The sequence below is a fragment of the Pelodiscus sinensis genome, chromosome 2, assembly GCF_052426305.1.
Source record: "Pelodiscus sinensis isolate ZL-2025 chromosome 2, ASM5242630v1, whole genome shotgun sequence".
Taxonomy (NCBI): Eukaryota; Metazoa; Chordata; order Testudines; family Trionychidae; genus Pelodiscus; species Pelodiscus sinensis.
Genome location: NC_143053.1, coordinates 141,998,055 through 142,014,557, shown reverse-complemented (window position 1 = coordinate 142,014,557; position 16,503 = coordinate 141,998,055). Strand labels below are relative to the sequence as shown.

Below are 16,503 nucleotides of genomic sequence, written 5' to 3'. Positions count from 1 at the left end.
GTAAGCAATCATCAAGTGATCCCTCTCTATCACCCATTTCTAGCCTATGACAACAGAGGCCAGAGACATCACCTATACCCATTTCCATTCCTACTTCTAACTACCTTTTGGATAGAGAAGACAAAGAGACAGATGCAAAGAAGGAAGGCAAAGCTGCTAGCAGAAAAGCTAAGGAAAGAAAGATATCGGAAGTACCATTTTTACAGATTTTACACAAAACAGATTTATGTTGCATCTTAGCAAACATGCAAGTGTGTCAATTCACAAGGTTGTATAATTATATTGTAAAACTAAGTTGGATGAAGCCTGGCTTATGCTCTGATTGAAGCTAACCAAGAAACTCTGGTGGTCAGAAAGTGATGTGGGAGAAGCAGTAGGTGGCATACTACCAAATATACTCTACTGGAGGTGTCAACTTTAAAATGTGATGTAAAACTAAGACTCTTACCAGAATCACTAAAATACCCCATGGAATTTTTCATAAGAGTAAAAAATATTAACTTACTTCCCTGGTAAAACGTCAGTATCCAACTAGTATCACTATAGTTTCATTTGTGAAAAAATTATTCTTCATTTCTCTGTTAAAAATGTAAAACAACTGCCACATTTCAACCCTCGTGTAACTATTTTAATTATGGATATCAAACTCTGAAAATACAGTCTGTAACACACTTCAGGAATATTTAAGTAGTAAAGAATTACACCAATTATAATAAAACAGAAGCAACTCTATAAGCAAAAGTTTGAGACAGTTTTGATTCTAATACTGCTGGTCAATACCTTGACCAGCCCTCCTCTTATTCACTGCTTCTTCCTATGGTAGGTTTCTGTTTAAACATCTCCCTCTCCAGGCAGAACAAGCCTTACAAGTATGCCTTAGTAGTACAGAACAGCTTATGAGTCTCCGGAGGACGTCCTTTCACACCTTCTCAGGATGTTAAAAAAGGTCTTTCCAATTTATATAAACTGTTTTATACATCTTTTTGGACCAGTAAATGTTCTTTTATATTCCTTCTCAATGAGAAGAATGCTTTATTATCTGTTTCTTTACCTGTTAAAGGCACATGTGGAATATTTTCAGAGTATTCCTTCATCAGATTCATAGAGTATGAGTAATAAATTCAGATAGCTGCAGTTTCCAGTAACCAGCTAATGTCAAACAGATGCATGCTCTGATAATGTAACTGTTCTGGCTCTGATACAGATTACCTTTGTCACTCACACATTTGCAGTGGGAGAATGGCATGTGTAACTTTTTCCTGTATATCAGGCTATCAGACCAATGCCATCACTAACAACGTGTGGGAGATGATCCTGTGTTCCCACAAGAAAACAACTAGTGATCACTAGTACAGATGGCCATGATATATGTGAAAGTCACCATTCTGGACAATGGTGCATTCTAAAAAACCAGCACCCAAATTCAATACAATCTTTAGTATATGAGTAGTTTCACTGAAGTTAAGGGACTAATCAAACCATGTTCAGCACATGCTTGCACTTTTTTTGGTGATCTGTGAGACGCCTACCTGTGTTATGAAGTAAAGGGAAAGGCCCAGCAGCCAGTTCTAACAGACTGATGGAGTCTTGACATACATGGCAACTAGGAACTACATACCACTCTTTCGCACAGACATCTAACTTTTCCACACTCAAGTTAGGGAGCTCTTTCCTACATATTTCAGGTATTTTGTACTCTGAGACTTGGAAGTGACAGAAAGAGCCACATAGGATTTGGACCCCTTTACTTTGTTATGGTCTTGAAAGGAAGAGAAAAAAGTGCTGCCCAATAGTACATGTATTTAGGATTTTGAAAGTCCCAATCTCCTCCCGGTGTTTCCAATAGAATCCAAATGTAAATAAATAAGAGAACTGCAGAAATTTAAACACAAGTTCATTGTTATAAATGAAAATATCTAGTCTGCATCTAAATTGCTCTGGATGGCTAGAACTCTGCAGAGTTCCACAGATGAGAGATCCTAGCCCTGGCATGAAACCAAAGTTTTGGTGTACCTCACCTCCAATTAGCAATGTGAGAAGGAATATTTAGGGTAGCCCATTCAATTTAAGAAAAGTATATTTAACAGGACAGGTGAATCTAATAGGTTACCATGTAAAAGTCAAACCTGAAACCTCAACTTTGAAGAACTGTAGAACAAAGTCCACAAAAGCGCAAGGAATAAAATAACTAATACAAACCTTTGATATGTGCTAGATGCTTCTGAGCAAATCATACTCTCCTTTCTTCTTCCACATTCGCACTGAAGCTCAACCTATTATACAATGAAAGCAATAAATCAATTTTTTCCTCTTTTTTTATAACAAATATATAGGAAATCTAGTCTTCCAAAACCTACTAATCTATATGGTTGCCCCGGCAAGCTGCTTTATGTTATGTCACTAGTTTAAGGTCAGTATGATTTTACATCAATTGAGGACACAACTCTCCTCTGCCATGTCTCCGTGCCATGCAATAGAGAGCTGGCTTATGCAGGAGCTACAAGTGAATGGATCACATCTGAGGATCTGGGACAAATATTTTAACAGAAAATAGAAATCTGGCAGATACTTTTGTTCAAGCTACTAGCCATTCTACTAACAGTAATTCTGAAAATGAAATAACCATGAAATACATCATGCTTTATCACATATCAATATAATATTTGTATTAAAGCCTTCATACAGTCAGTATGCATTATCTTGAAAGTTTCTATGTGAGTACTTGAATATGTCTATGATAATCTTTCATTGTAATGATTAGTGCACAATTTGTCTGTGTGAATTATATAGCATGTTCCAGAGTCATCACCTTTGCATGGCAAGAAGTCGTAGGACAAGGTAAAGATGGATGGCATGGAGCCATACATGGATGATTACAGTACAGTCTCAGATTAGTACACGGCTGTTTGCACTCTTCATCTATGAGACACACCCCTTTGTGACAAATCCTTTTACATTTGTGCATTCCACATTGTAACATCTGATTGCAGCGCAGTCCACAAGAGATGTCAGTGAGGTGACATGGAATATTGTTCCGCAGCTAGAAAAGGAAAGACATGTTATAACTATCAGAGACTGTGTAATTATGAAGTGTCTTCTCAAATACTTTTAATCATGCTCATATATGAATACCTCATTTTAATACATTAGACATTTTTAGAAGAAAATAATTTATGGTTTTAAACTATGTTTTTTGCAATCTATTTTAAATCCAAACCAGAGAGAGAGAGAGAGACAGACAGACAGAGACAGAGCGACAGAGACAGAGTGTGTGTGTGTGTGTGTGTGTGTGTGTGTGTGTGTGTGTGTTTATAAGAACATAGTAACTGCATAGTCTCTGTCAGTATCGATTTAGTTAGTATTTGGGGAGTAGTCTTAGAGTAAGCAGTTGATATTTGCTTCTCAAAGTTTCAAAATAACATGGAGTTTAGAAGTAACTGCCCACATAAAGCTACCACGTTATTATAATAAAAATGTCATTTGTAATTTGCTGAACAACAGTCACACTTACTTCATGCTTGCCCATACACCATTTCTGAGTGAGGTATGTACAAGGTGGGCACTTCTCTTCACTGTGACAGGTATGATACACTGCAAGCACAGGGATATAAAAATCAGGAAACAGTTCCTAAATGCATTAATTTTAGGTATATTACAGAGCCTTTCATATTCTAATTTATTCTTTGAGGACCACACAATTTAGGTTTGTGAGATACTCTATTAGGTTTAAATTCTTGAAAATCAGGATGACATGTTAGCTGCATAGACAAGTCCTTCCTTCCTAGAGCTCTTGTGCTGAATAGAAAATTTTGAGTATTAGCTTTTATAGGAATGGTTTTTAACCTGCGGTCCATGGATCTCTGGGAGGTCTACAGTTTAGGTCTAAGATTGCCAAAGAGTTCACAAATGAAAAAGAGATTAAAACCACTTTTCTAGAGTATGGCATAAAAAAGCATGTGTCAGTAACTTGATCAATGTGTTCTTTACCATGCTTTACAACAATAACATTTGCTGCACATCTAGCACTAATTAAGAAAGTAAGTCATAGTCTTGATTGTCCCAATAAAATGAGATATTATAGTTTTAGGGAAAACATATCTTCCTTATTTTTTAAAAAGGGGAGATCACCATGTGCTTAGTTTTCAGAATATGGTATTTAACTTTAAAGCTAAAATGAGATTTGATTATTTGAATAGATAAAAAAGTCTTTAAAATTGGACAGTGTGTAAACCCCCAACGTTTTACTTGGAAAAAAGTACCATTATATTCATGGAAAGAAGAGATGTAAATTTATCTAATCTGTTTACATTTACAGTAAATAATAAATCTGAGAACATAGAAAAATTTAGATACTGGACCATTTAAGAAAGGTATGAGGGCGTACCTATGACTTACCTGGATGATCACATTCATGTGGTCTGGTACAGGAGTTTTTACATTCTGGTGGCTGAGTACCACAAGGAACAGGAGGGTAAATTACTGACTCACCACAGTAACAAGTTAGTTCATCAAAACCTGACAAAGCAAAAGAAAAACAAACAACTAATAAACAGAGTTGAAGTTTAGTCGTGTGAGATGAAGTTTTGAGTTGCTTAAAGAAAACCACGTCTGAAATTGAAATTCCAGATTCTATCTTGCAAAAAGTACCCTATATGTTAGAATTTGTACATAATAAAAACCACTGCCTTTGTTAAAATAACATCCACCTTAAGACAGTAAAGAAGGAGTAAAAATAAATTATATAACAAAAGGAAAACAAGACAGAAATCATAATTAATACAAAACAGAAGTTAAAATACAGGAAATTAATATTAGAAGTTAAAGGTATGATATCTAAGGCCAATGTGCTAAAACATCTGCAAGAAAGGGTTTTGTTTTTGTTTTTTTTAAAGTCAGGAGCCAAAACATCTCCACAATGATACAGACCCATTACTAGATAAAGATAAAACTGAATAATAAGGTAAACAATGTAGACATAGTCAATAAATATTTTTGTTCTGTATTTGAAGCCAACCTGGATAATGTATTCATATTATTGTGATTAAGTATTATTTAATCCAACAGTAACTAAAAAGCATGTTATGTAGCAACTATTAAAGTTAATGATTTTTTTGAATGGCTGGTCCTTTAAATTAGCAGACACTTGTACCCAAGAGTTTAAAAGCATTAGTATGGGTGCTCTCCATATCTTAGAAAACTGGTCATAGGAAAACAGACCCTGAACAAAAACCTTAACTATTGTACTCATGTTAAAGCAAAGACCTAAGGCAAACAGGAAAGGTGAAGGGAAGTTTAAATAGCAACTTCAGAACCTGCAGTTTGATTGGACTTAGGGCCACGTCTACACTACATCTGGAAGGTTGGGTTAAGGGATGCAACTCGAGCTACATAAAATACTTAGCTGGAGTTGGCTTATCTTAAGCCAAGCGTGGCGCTGTCTCAGAGAGGCCAACAGGCGTCAACGTTCTTGTCAGCTTTCCTTACTCCTCACGACTGAGGTGTACTAGCATCATCCAGAGAGGCCCTTAATTAAACCTGCTAAATCGAATGCCAGAAGTTCAAACTCCGTTATGACAAGTGGAAATGTGGCCTTCATGAATTGTATTGTTTGATCCATTTGTCTCTATAAGGGCCAAGCAATTGGGGATCTTGGCCCTTTGTTCAGGCCAGATGTTTGAATTATGAGCTCTTAATCCATCCCAGTTAAAAAGGAACCATACTGACCTGCTACACTAAGTATACAAACTAGCTGCAAAACAAACACCTTAGTAGGGAGAACTACACATGCTAACAGGACTGAGCGAGCAAGCTTTTTCTCCAGGTACAGTTCTATATAATCAATGATACTGACCAGTGAAGTAACAGTTATTATGAGACATCCTTTCTAGGCCACATTTTGTTTCCTGTCAACAGAAGGACTTTTTGTACATAAAGTCCAAGTTGATGGCTGCATTAGAGGAAAACGATCTGTTGCCTTGGTGTGTAACTGATAACCCACAGTACTATCAGAGAGAGAGAAGAATTCTTGCACAACTGAGGGCAGCACCACCACAGAAACACCAGAGAATGAATTGGTTTTAAGAGAACACGAGCAAGTGGAAAATAAAAAGCATGATTCAACAACAGGTATTCATCCAGTTTGTCAAAAAAAGAGAAGCAAAAGTCTATACAGAGATAAGCTAAGAGACATTCCTTTCTTGCTTCTGGCTCTGTAGAAAGTCTTTTGCTGCTTCCCCCCCCCCCCCCCCTTAGAAAACTGCTATAAAATTACATTGACAAGCTCTTAAACATGAATACAGTTCTGACTGATACAAGTCAGAGTACATTCAATATGGCTCAGACTGCGGCTGCAATCAGAATACAGTGAAGGAGATGAGACACTGAGGGGTATCCAGAGAAATGTACAAAGGGAAAATACTTACTTTTAGAACTGGAGCACTTCAAGATGCATGGTCCCTATTTGTATTCCACTGTAGGTATACATGCGTTTCATGTGCCTGAGACCAGAAAATTCTTCAAAGCAGGAAGAACTGGTCCATGCCCATGTACCTGCTTTTCTTGTACTCTGTACAGAGAGTACAGGTTGAACCCTCTCTAGTGTAGAACCCTCTGATCCGGAAACATCCTTTGTCTAGAATATTTTAGTTAGCCAAATGTCCACTTTTCATGGACTGCTCAGCTGACTTGGGCTGAGGCTATGGGACTGTAATTGCAGAATAGAGGTTTGGGCTCAGGCTTGAGCCCTGGGATCCTCCTGCGTAGTGCGGTCCCAGAGCCGTGACTCTAACCCAAACTCAAAATATCTACAAAACAAGTTAAACACCAGTGTAGCCCATCAATGCAGAAGGGCCAATTCACAAGTGTTTAACTGCATTGTAGATAAATCCAAGAAAAGTTTTTAATCAGTTTTGTTCTCCACAGATAAAAATCCCACATCAAGGAAATGAATCTTCTCCTTGACAAAGGCATAGGTCCTTCAGGGGAAAAAAATAACAGGTAGGTGAAATAGTTGATTTAGGTGAAATTCCAAAACTAACCTAGAAATGAATTTTGGGTATATAGTCAGAGCAAAACTTGCCCTCTTGAAATATTGTGTACGGAGAATCATTTGTTCAAGCCCTGAGTTCACTTACCCTTCTGGCCAAGGTGATAGCAATGAGGAAGGCTATCTTCATTGAGAGATGAAACACACAAAACAGTCAATTGTTCAAAGGGTGGCTTAGCAAGTGCCAGAAGTACTGAGTTCAGATCACAGTCAAGGTTTGGTTTGTTTACTGATGGAAACCTTTCAAGGAGACCTTTCAAGAATCTGGTTACTGGCTGATGGTAGGTGACACATGCTGAGTGCCACCAGGTCAACTCAGTGAGCTATGGAAAAGATCTTATGTCTTTCTAGTAACTCTAAAGTAGTGGGGCTATCTGCTCTCTCTGAAGAGAGATACTATTGTTTGGCCCAAAGAGAGAAATGTTTTCACTTAGCTAGGTAGCATTTTCTGGTGGAGTCCTTTCTGCTATTAAGAACAGTTGTATGGCTTCAAAGTGGGTATGTTCTAGACTTGTCATCCATCCAAATACCAACACGCGATAAAGTGTTTCAGGGCTGGGATATTAGGCCCTACCATTCTCTTGGGTCAAGAGATTTGAAAAGGATTGCATGATGATCACCGAACAGGACAACATTTGTAAGAGGCTTGGAAACCAGAATTGTCTAGGTCATTTAGGAGCAATGAAGAGGACTTATGCTTTGTCTTACTAACTCTTCCATAGAACCTGAGGTGGTATCAGGATGGGAGGCAGACATAGCTGATGTTATGTGACCAGGGCAGAAGGATAGCACTGCCTTTGAAATGTTTTTCTTGAGCTCCCCTGGAGAAGTACATGTTGCATTTCCTATTTGCCTGCCCCAAATGGGGGTTCCCCACTGCATGAAAATGCAGTTTACTACTGACTCAGGAAACTCAGGCTATTTGCCAATTAATTCTGAATTTCTGGAGACTCACTGCTGATATGGGGGATATGATTTTTGATTCACCAGTTCCATAAGGTGACAGCTTCTACACACAAAAGAGGATGGATTTAACTCAGCTCTGTTTATGTAAAGTAATGCTGTCCAACATTATGTGCACTCAATGAAATTGGAAGAAAGGCTTCGCAAACTTCTGGGCTGCCTGGAGGTCCACAAGACTGTTGTACATTCTAGGCTCTTGAGGAATCCAAGTCCTTCCCTGCACCATCTAATTGTCTGTAATAATCATATTTTCAAGTGTGGAACTAAGAAAGGAATACCTACACACACTTGTTAATGATGTCCTCATCCTGGAAGAAAGTACCACTATGGTCTTCATGGTGTCACTGGATAGTGTATATACTGTTTGGAACCAAGTCCGCAGCAATGTAAGTGGAGTCTAGTGGAATGTGCAATGCAAGTCCATAATGCATCCTAAGAGACATCGGAAGTCTGAAATTCTGTTCCAAGGGCATACATTACCTGGCCTATCACATCATTTATGGTGTGAAATCTCGCCATTGGGAGATAAACCTCTGCCCTGAGTCGAAATTGCTCCTATAAATTCTGAAGTCTATGTTGAAATCAGGGTAGATGTTCCATGTTCACATAGACTTCTAGGGATGAAAGAATGTGAAGCAGAGATAATGATAATGATGCGAGGGCTCTCATGTCCTTTAAAATGAGATGCCAATAGTCTAAATACAGGAAAAGGGAGAAGCTGCTACATTCTGAACTGTACTGCTACTACTGGAAACTTTTTGATGAAGGAGCTGGATGTGGTTGTTAGGCTAAGTGGAAGTACCTTGTATGGATACTAGTCAGGATCCACCATAAACCTGACAGAAATCTTATGTGGGAGGGGTCAATAGCCACATGAAAGCATGCATCTTTCATACTGAAAACTATGTTTCTTTTGAGGGATCCAAATATTTATGTCATTGTAACCATATGAACTGTAGTTTGCAAATAAAAAAAGACACTGAGTTGGTGTAGAGAGTGGGTCTTAACTTTCCCTTTGTTTTGGGAACTAGGGAATATTTTTAAGGATGGATACTATCTCCAGGCAAAGGATCTCCTCAGGAGAATGGTCTCAAAGAAGGATGGAGAAGGGAATTTGGGAGAGAGTAGGAAGAAAAATTTATCAATCTAGTTAAAATGGAATAGTAATAAAGATGTAGCCATGTTAGTCTGGTCTTGCTGAAACGAAAGACAGGACTATGCAGCACTTTAAAGACTAACAAGATGGTTTATTAGATGATGAGCTTTCGTGGGCCAGACCCACTTCCTCAGATCAAATTGTGAAAGAAAATTGGCATGACTATATATACCAAAGGGATACAATAAAAAAAAAGTGAACACACATAAAATTGACAAATCAGATTTTAGAACAGAGGAGGAGAGGTTAGTGTCTATGAGATAATGATATTAGGGGTGATAATTGAGGAAGCTATCTTTGTAATGGGTAAGGTAGTTAGCATCTTTGTTAAGGCCCATTCGTAAAGTGTCAAATTTAAGCATGAACAACAGTTCTGAGGTTTCCCTTTGTAGTCTGATGTTAAAGTCTCTTTGAAGTAAGATACATGTAAGTTAGGTCCTTCAGACAATGCCCAGTCTGGTTGAAATAAGAAACTGTTTTTTCTTTGTGAAGATGTCTGATTTGTGGGCATTAATTATTTGGCGAAGTGTCTGAGAAGTATGTCCAATATACATAGCAGACAGAGACTGTTGGCACATGATGGCATAAATTATATTTCTGGATGAACAGGAATATGTGTTCTTGATCTTATAAAAATGACGTGGTTAAGTCCAATGATGGTGTCAGCAGAGTAAATATGTGGACAAAGCTGGCAATCTCACTGAAAAGAGATTTTGTTGAAAAGGTTGGTCTTGGAGGGCATAGTGTTATAGTTTCTCTGCAAACACAGTTCTGGACACCAACTTGCCTTCATCAATAAGAGCCTGAAGTTGAGCCATGGCTTGTTGGAGAAATTTATTCTTAAAATCCAAGAAACTTTCAATAATTCAGAAAATGATACTTGGCCAACAGCATTAGACAGCTTTCAGTTTAGAATATCAACCTGGAAGATGTAAAAACCTTCCTTCCCAGCCAGCTCCAATCACATGGCCTGCTCATATCAAAGGGTATATCTACACTACAGCATTAATTCAAGTTAACTTAATTTGAGTTAGTTTTTGTGTTAACTAAACTATTCAGTTATTTTGAAATAGCACATCCACACTCAGTGGACCCTGAACCAAAGTTAAGGCTGGCCAGAACCAGTGCCAGCAGGGCATCAGGTTAGGACTTAGTGTGTGGAGCTGCTGCCTGAGGCTAACTGACCTCCCTGTTTAAAGGGACCCTACCTCCACCCCGGACAGACAGTTCTCAGGGTTCCCCGCTTGCTTGTCTACCTCGACGAGGGACAGCAAAGCAGTCCTGTCTTGAAGTGCCCTGAGTGCTCGCACTTGGGACACCACAGCACTTGGCCACATGGAGCCAGAGCTGCCCCATGGCACGCCGGTGCATCTCATGGGGTCGTTGCCATCAGCCCGGCTGCACTTGCTACAGGCTGCCATCCGGGGGCTGTCAGGATCCCCTGTGGGAGAGCGTCCACCCTGAGGAGCCCTCAGAGCCACCCCGGTCCTCCCCACTGGGGGCTTGTGCCCCATTCCTCCCTCACATCCTTCCACTTACCCCTCCCTAGCCCCCCCTTCCTGATGTCAAACAAAAGACACCTATGTTCAAAAACAGAAACTAGGTTTATTGAACAAAACTGGGGAGGGATGAACCTCTGGGGAGAGGGGAAAAGAGTGGGTGGGAGAGGAGAGGGGGAAACCTGGGAGGAGGGAGCTGGAAAGGGGAAGCTCAGGGCCCAGGGTTGGGGGTCTCGCCGGACCGACTTGATTTTCATGCAAACCTGCTCCTGGGTTCACATGCAGCCTTCAGTGGCCAGGCTGGTAGCTATCCTGCCATAGGCGGCCGCATTCCTCCATCTAGGGCGGATCATGGACATTGGGGCACCCCTCCCCCCAAACCTGAATAAGGTCCATGATCTCCACCCTGGACCAGGAAGATGCCCACCTTCTCCAGCCCCGTCAGGCTCCTGGAAGCTGGCAGACTGCTCCTGGGGAGTGGTGGAGGGCTGGCTGCCAGTGGCTTGCTGGCTCATGTTTTGGGGCCACTGGGTCAGGGGCCCTGGTGGCCACTGATGGCTCTGGGCTGGTAGCCTTGGAGCTGGCACAGGCACTGTGGCCAGAGTCTACCCCTTTAATGGCTCCGGTGATGGGGGGGAAGAGGAGAGTAAGTTTTCCTGGTTGTGCCCAGAGTGGCACCCAGGGCTCCCTGGGAAGGGCTGGAGGCCCCCATTTTGAATTAAGTGTCTACACAGCACTTAATTCGAAATAGCTAGAATGAGGTTTACCAAATTCGAATTAAGCGCTCTGCTATTTCGACATTAATTCGAAATAGTGGTTTGCATGTATAGACACTATTAAAGTTAATACGAAAGAAGAGCTGTTATTTCTAATTAACTTTGCAGTGTAGACATACCCAGAGTGGGTGACTGAGAAGTTGCTGCCTAGATCCTTCTGTGACTGCCTGAACAAATAAGGAGTTTGGTGTTAGAAGGGTGTAAATAGAAATAGTACTTTTTATCTCTCTTTGGGGTAGAGGTGCACGTTGCCAACATATGCTTTTTTAGGGATGTCAACATGTATACGACTACAATTAATCAATAAGCTTGGGCTTCTTAGTTAATACTATTGACTACATGCATTCCCCCCTTGCTGCCCCTATAGAGGCAGCAATGGGGGGGGAGGGGGCAGGAGCTGGCATCCCCCACCCCCTGCTGCTGTCTCTGATAGAAAGGCAGCAGAGCAGAGGGTAAGGGGGGCAGGCGGGAGCCGATATGAGTGGGGAGCTGGCTTCTAAGCTGGGACACCACGTGTGGGTGGAAAGCCAGTTTTTAAACTGGCTCCTACCTGCCACCCGGCACTGCTGCCTCCAATACAGAAGCAGCAGCGCAGCATGGGGCAGCAGAAGGCATGGGACTGGGAGCACACTGGTTGCTGGCCCTGCCTACGAAGACTATCTAATAGTTGTGTAACCACTAAATTTTGACACAGTTACACAACTATTCAATTACACACTATTTAACATCCCTATACTGTACATTCCTCACTGGTTCCAATACACTGCCATTGACCAGTACTCTCTGGCTGGACTTTGTGTGCTGCTGGATGTTCAGGACCTCGCATTGTGTGTACCCCGGACAATCTCCTAGAACAGTGTTTCCCATCCAGTGGTACGAGTACCCTTGGGGTACTCGAGAGAAGTCTGGGGTAGGGGGAGGATGTGTCAACACAACTGAAATTTGGAGAAAACTGCATTTGTTTTAAGTTTTATAGTGCTTCATTATTTTTGTACTTTTTACACCCAAAAATTTCACCACCCACCTGGCTATGATTAAGATGTTTAAAGAAATGTGTTGCAATGGTAGAAAAAAATTGTGCGTCTAAAAACTGTAGGTACTGGGGGTACTTACATTTTTTTGTTTAAAAAAAGGGGTACTTTATTAAAAAAAAAAAGGTTCAGAAACACTGTCCTAGGACATCTGGAGCTCCTCTGCCATGTAGCAGCTCTCAAAACCTCTTGTGGTCACCCAGAAGCAGGGATAACAGCCTTCTCAGGAGGTGGAGGAGGATAACCTTGCTAGTAGTGGTAGCTCATGGCGGTCAAGTGAAAACGAATTATTCTCTTGGGTGGAAAAAGCAACTCTATTAAATTGCTCTACCCAGGGTATCATGCTTACGGATCCCATGGTGTGACTGGGTAACAAAATGGCAGATGAAATTAAATGCTGATAAATGTAAAGTAATGCACATTGAAAAACATAATTCAAACTATACATAAAATATGATGGATTCTAAATTAGCTGTTACCACACTCAAGAAAAAGGTCTTACAGTCATTGTTGATAACTCACTGAAAATAACTGCTCAATATTCAATGGCAGTCAAAAAAGCTAACAATGTTAGGAACCATTAGGAAAGGGATAGATAATAAGTCAATAAATATCATAATGCCACTATATAACTCCATGGTATGATTATACCTTGAATATTGCATGCAGTTGTGGTTGCTCTGTCTGAAAAAAGATATTAGAAACGGAAACAGTACACAGGGCAACAACAACAAAATGTGAAGTATGGAAAAGCTTCCATATGAGGGGAGAAGAAAAAGACCGGGATTTTTCAGCTTGGAAATGATGACTAGAGGAAGAGATGATAGAAATCTATAAAAATTACAAATGTTGTGGAGAAAATGAATAATGGAATATTAAATACTACTTCACATAATACAAGAATCGGACGAGGGTTTCATCTAATGAAATGAATACTCAGCAGGTTTGACACAAACAAAAGGAAGCATTTTCTTTGCAGAACACACAGAGTTCACCTGTGAAACTCACTGTCAGGCTATGTTAAGGCCAAAACTAAATGGGTTCAAGAAAGAATCATGGTAGATAAGGATTGGCCCATAGATGGCTATTATTCAAGATAGCTAGTAATGCAACCCCAAGCTCTGGGTGTCCCTTCATCTCTAACTACCAGATGCTGAGACTGGATGACAGAGGATGGTCACTTGATAATTGCCCTGCTCTGTTTATTTCCTCTGAAACATCTGGCATTGGCTGATGTTGATACTGTGCTATATGGGCCATTGCTATGACAACTTGATCATTCCTATTTTATGTTCTTAAGGACAATGGGCTATGGAATAAACGTATGCAACATAGCTCAATGAACAACAGTTATGGAAAGGTAGTTAAGCACAATCAAGGTATAATCATATCATGGAGTTATATAGTGGCATTATGATAAGAATGTGACTTAGGTCATCTCCATGCCTTGTGAATTCTTGGGCTCTTTGCTCAGATGTTGAATTAAGGAAACTTCTCTGGACTCAACACTTGTCCATTGGCTACTGCACCAACACCAGCACACAGCCATCAAATAATAATACTTTTTGGTAATTGTCCGAATCTGTATGAATTTAATAGATCTCTTCTATATGATGGAATTTAATGGACACTTAAAAGTTAGACTAACATAAATAACTATCCATCAGGGATATGCAAAAAACTACTCATGACTGATATAGCTGTCCTGACCTAACCTCCAGTATAGGTACAGTAGATGAATAGCCAATATCTTCAAACCCAGTCCATTATGTTTCTAAAGGGGTTGGCTAGGCTACACCCGAGCTTCAATTTAGTTCTGACAAAGTTTGATGGCTCCCCATTTTGAGCCACAAGCAACTTGTTCCCTGTTACTTCTATCTAGGAAAGTGTTTCTTAGTCATGATTACCTTGCCTAAGAGAGTAGGAGAGCAGTGATTCCAGGTGTCAGAACCTCCCTAAACAGTGTTGTGCAAAGATAAGGTTTTCCTTTGATTTTTAGCAGAAATTCCTCACTAAATGGCTTCTTATTTTTCACATTAGTCAAGAAGTTTACTTACTAGTCTTCTAAGTCTCACTGAGGCAAGTGGGAAGATAATCTGCATTTTCTAGATCTCAGAAATATTTGTCAGCTCCAGGCTTTTTATCTGTATCAGACTAGACTATTCAGGTATTTGCCTCATTACTTTCTGAAATTGCAACAGATACCTAAGGGCCATCCAGTGTCTTCTCAGATAATCTTCTCCTGTATTTCTGGTTGTATATGTCTGTGCTACTGTTCTATGGATATAGAATGTCTATCTAAATTGGTGACTCACTCAACTAGATCAGAGACAGCTTTCATGACCTTTTTGCTTTGGTGCCCATACTGGACATCTGTAAAGTGGCATCCTGGTCTTTGATCCACACATATACCTCCCATTATACCATCAGTCATTTGTCTAGTGACAGTGCCAGATTTGGGCAGGTGTTCCTGCAATCCTTGTTCAAATAGACTCTAACCCCCTCTTCAGTTTGAGCTGCCTGTGAGTCCCCCACAGTGGAATGGACATATGCAATCACATTCTTATAAGTGGACCCAGTAGGCAAGGGCTAAGGTATGTGACTGGGCCAGTTTGTGAAAATTTAAACAGTCAGATTCTTTAGCTAAACAAAGACTTCAGTCTTTAATGTTTTCAACCTGACACCTTATTTTAAAATAAGCAGTGTTTATGAAAAGAAAAACTGATTTAACACATTTGAGGCCTTAGTTTTTATGCAGAATTGCTTGTGTTTGTGCAGTTAATTTTTTTCATAAGTGTTTGTAGGATCAGGTTTTAAAAAATAAGTCCTATAGTGCAATTATTAAATCTAACAAATAAAATAAGTCCATTTTATTCAATTATACAACTGTTACCTATCGCAAACCAATCATGATCATGTACATAATTTAGTATCTGAATTATTGAAATATATGTACTTTCAATAATGCACCTACTAAGGAATAAATCTCTTAAAGAATCAGAGTTAAAAATGTCCACAGTACACTAATCTCTAGAAATGAACCTATGAACATAGCAGTAAACTCACTTGTCTGCCAGCAGGTTTGACAGTTTCCACGGTGACAAGGTTCTTCACATCTATGAAGGCCACAATTGAGTTTGCGTCCACAAACCAAGGGACACTTATGTTCTTTGTCCTGGGGAAAATATTTATCAAAAATTTCTACATTATCAATGCTTTCCACCACCACCCTCTAAAACGCCATCCAAAATGGCAAAACATGATTAAAACCACTACTGGCTATGGCTATGTTACTGTACCAAGGATCAAAGAAATTAACAGTCAAGATTTTTGTCATATGACATACTGAACATCTGAGATAAAATGGGAATTTTCTCTAGTATTTTCAAGAAAACTATGTATACCTCACTTTCTCCATATACTGCAATGGTAACTATTAGGGAGGAGGGTCTGTACGTTCTCAGGGCAGGCTAAAGACACAAGTGAGAGTGGTGCCTTGTTACCGGCTGGTCCACCACTTAGCTGTCTGGGCCTAAGTGGACCTTAATCCCCTTTCTCAGTGGAGAAACAGTGACAACAACAACAAATCACCTGGATATTGAAACCTGACAACCAAGGATCACAGATGATCCCACCTCTCTACAGGAAGACAACAGCACTTTCCTACCTTTTGAACAATGGAGTCAGTATTAGATGAGAGTTAAGCTCTATACGAATCAGGGGTTGTTTACCAGGAAGTCAGACTGAGGTGGTCAGATTGAGGCATCTGAAAGGATTGCTGTAACTTTCATTTCTAGGGCACTACCAAATTCATATTCATGACAAATGCATCACAGACTGAAATCAGACCTTCCCTATGAAATCCAGCTATTGGAGGAGAAGGAAATGGAGAGAAAGGGCAGGTGTGGAGATGCACCAGTAGAGAGATCCCTCAAGGCTTTGGGCTCCAGCTGCTAGTTTCCTTCTGGCTGGGAGGTACGTGACTTACTCTTTCTCTTCGGCTATTTGTGGGGTGTGGGCATCAGACCCACGT

General features: G+C 40.1%; 1 protein-coding gene across 1 annotated transcript in view; it reads right to left on the bottom strand.

The window, feature by feature from the left end:
* Positions 1–16,503, bottom strand: part of NFX1 (nuclear transcription factor, X-box binding 1) — a 92,275-nt gene that overhangs the window by 26,348 nt on the left and 49,424 nt on the right. The window contains exons 13-17 of the mRNA XM_075921512.2: positions 15,537–15,645; positions 4,396–4,515; positions 3,512–3,591; positions 2,810–3,040; positions 2,200–2,273 (exon numbers count right to left, since the gene is read on the bottom strand). Of these exons, the coding sequence (XP_075777627.2) occupies positions 2,200–2,273; positions 2,810–3,040; positions 3,512–3,591; positions 4,396–4,515; positions 15,537–15,645 (614 nt within the window). The remainder of the gene's footprint in view (positions 1–2,199; positions 2,274–2,809; positions 3,041–3,511; positions 3,592–4,395; positions 4,516–15,536; positions 15,646–16,503) is intronic.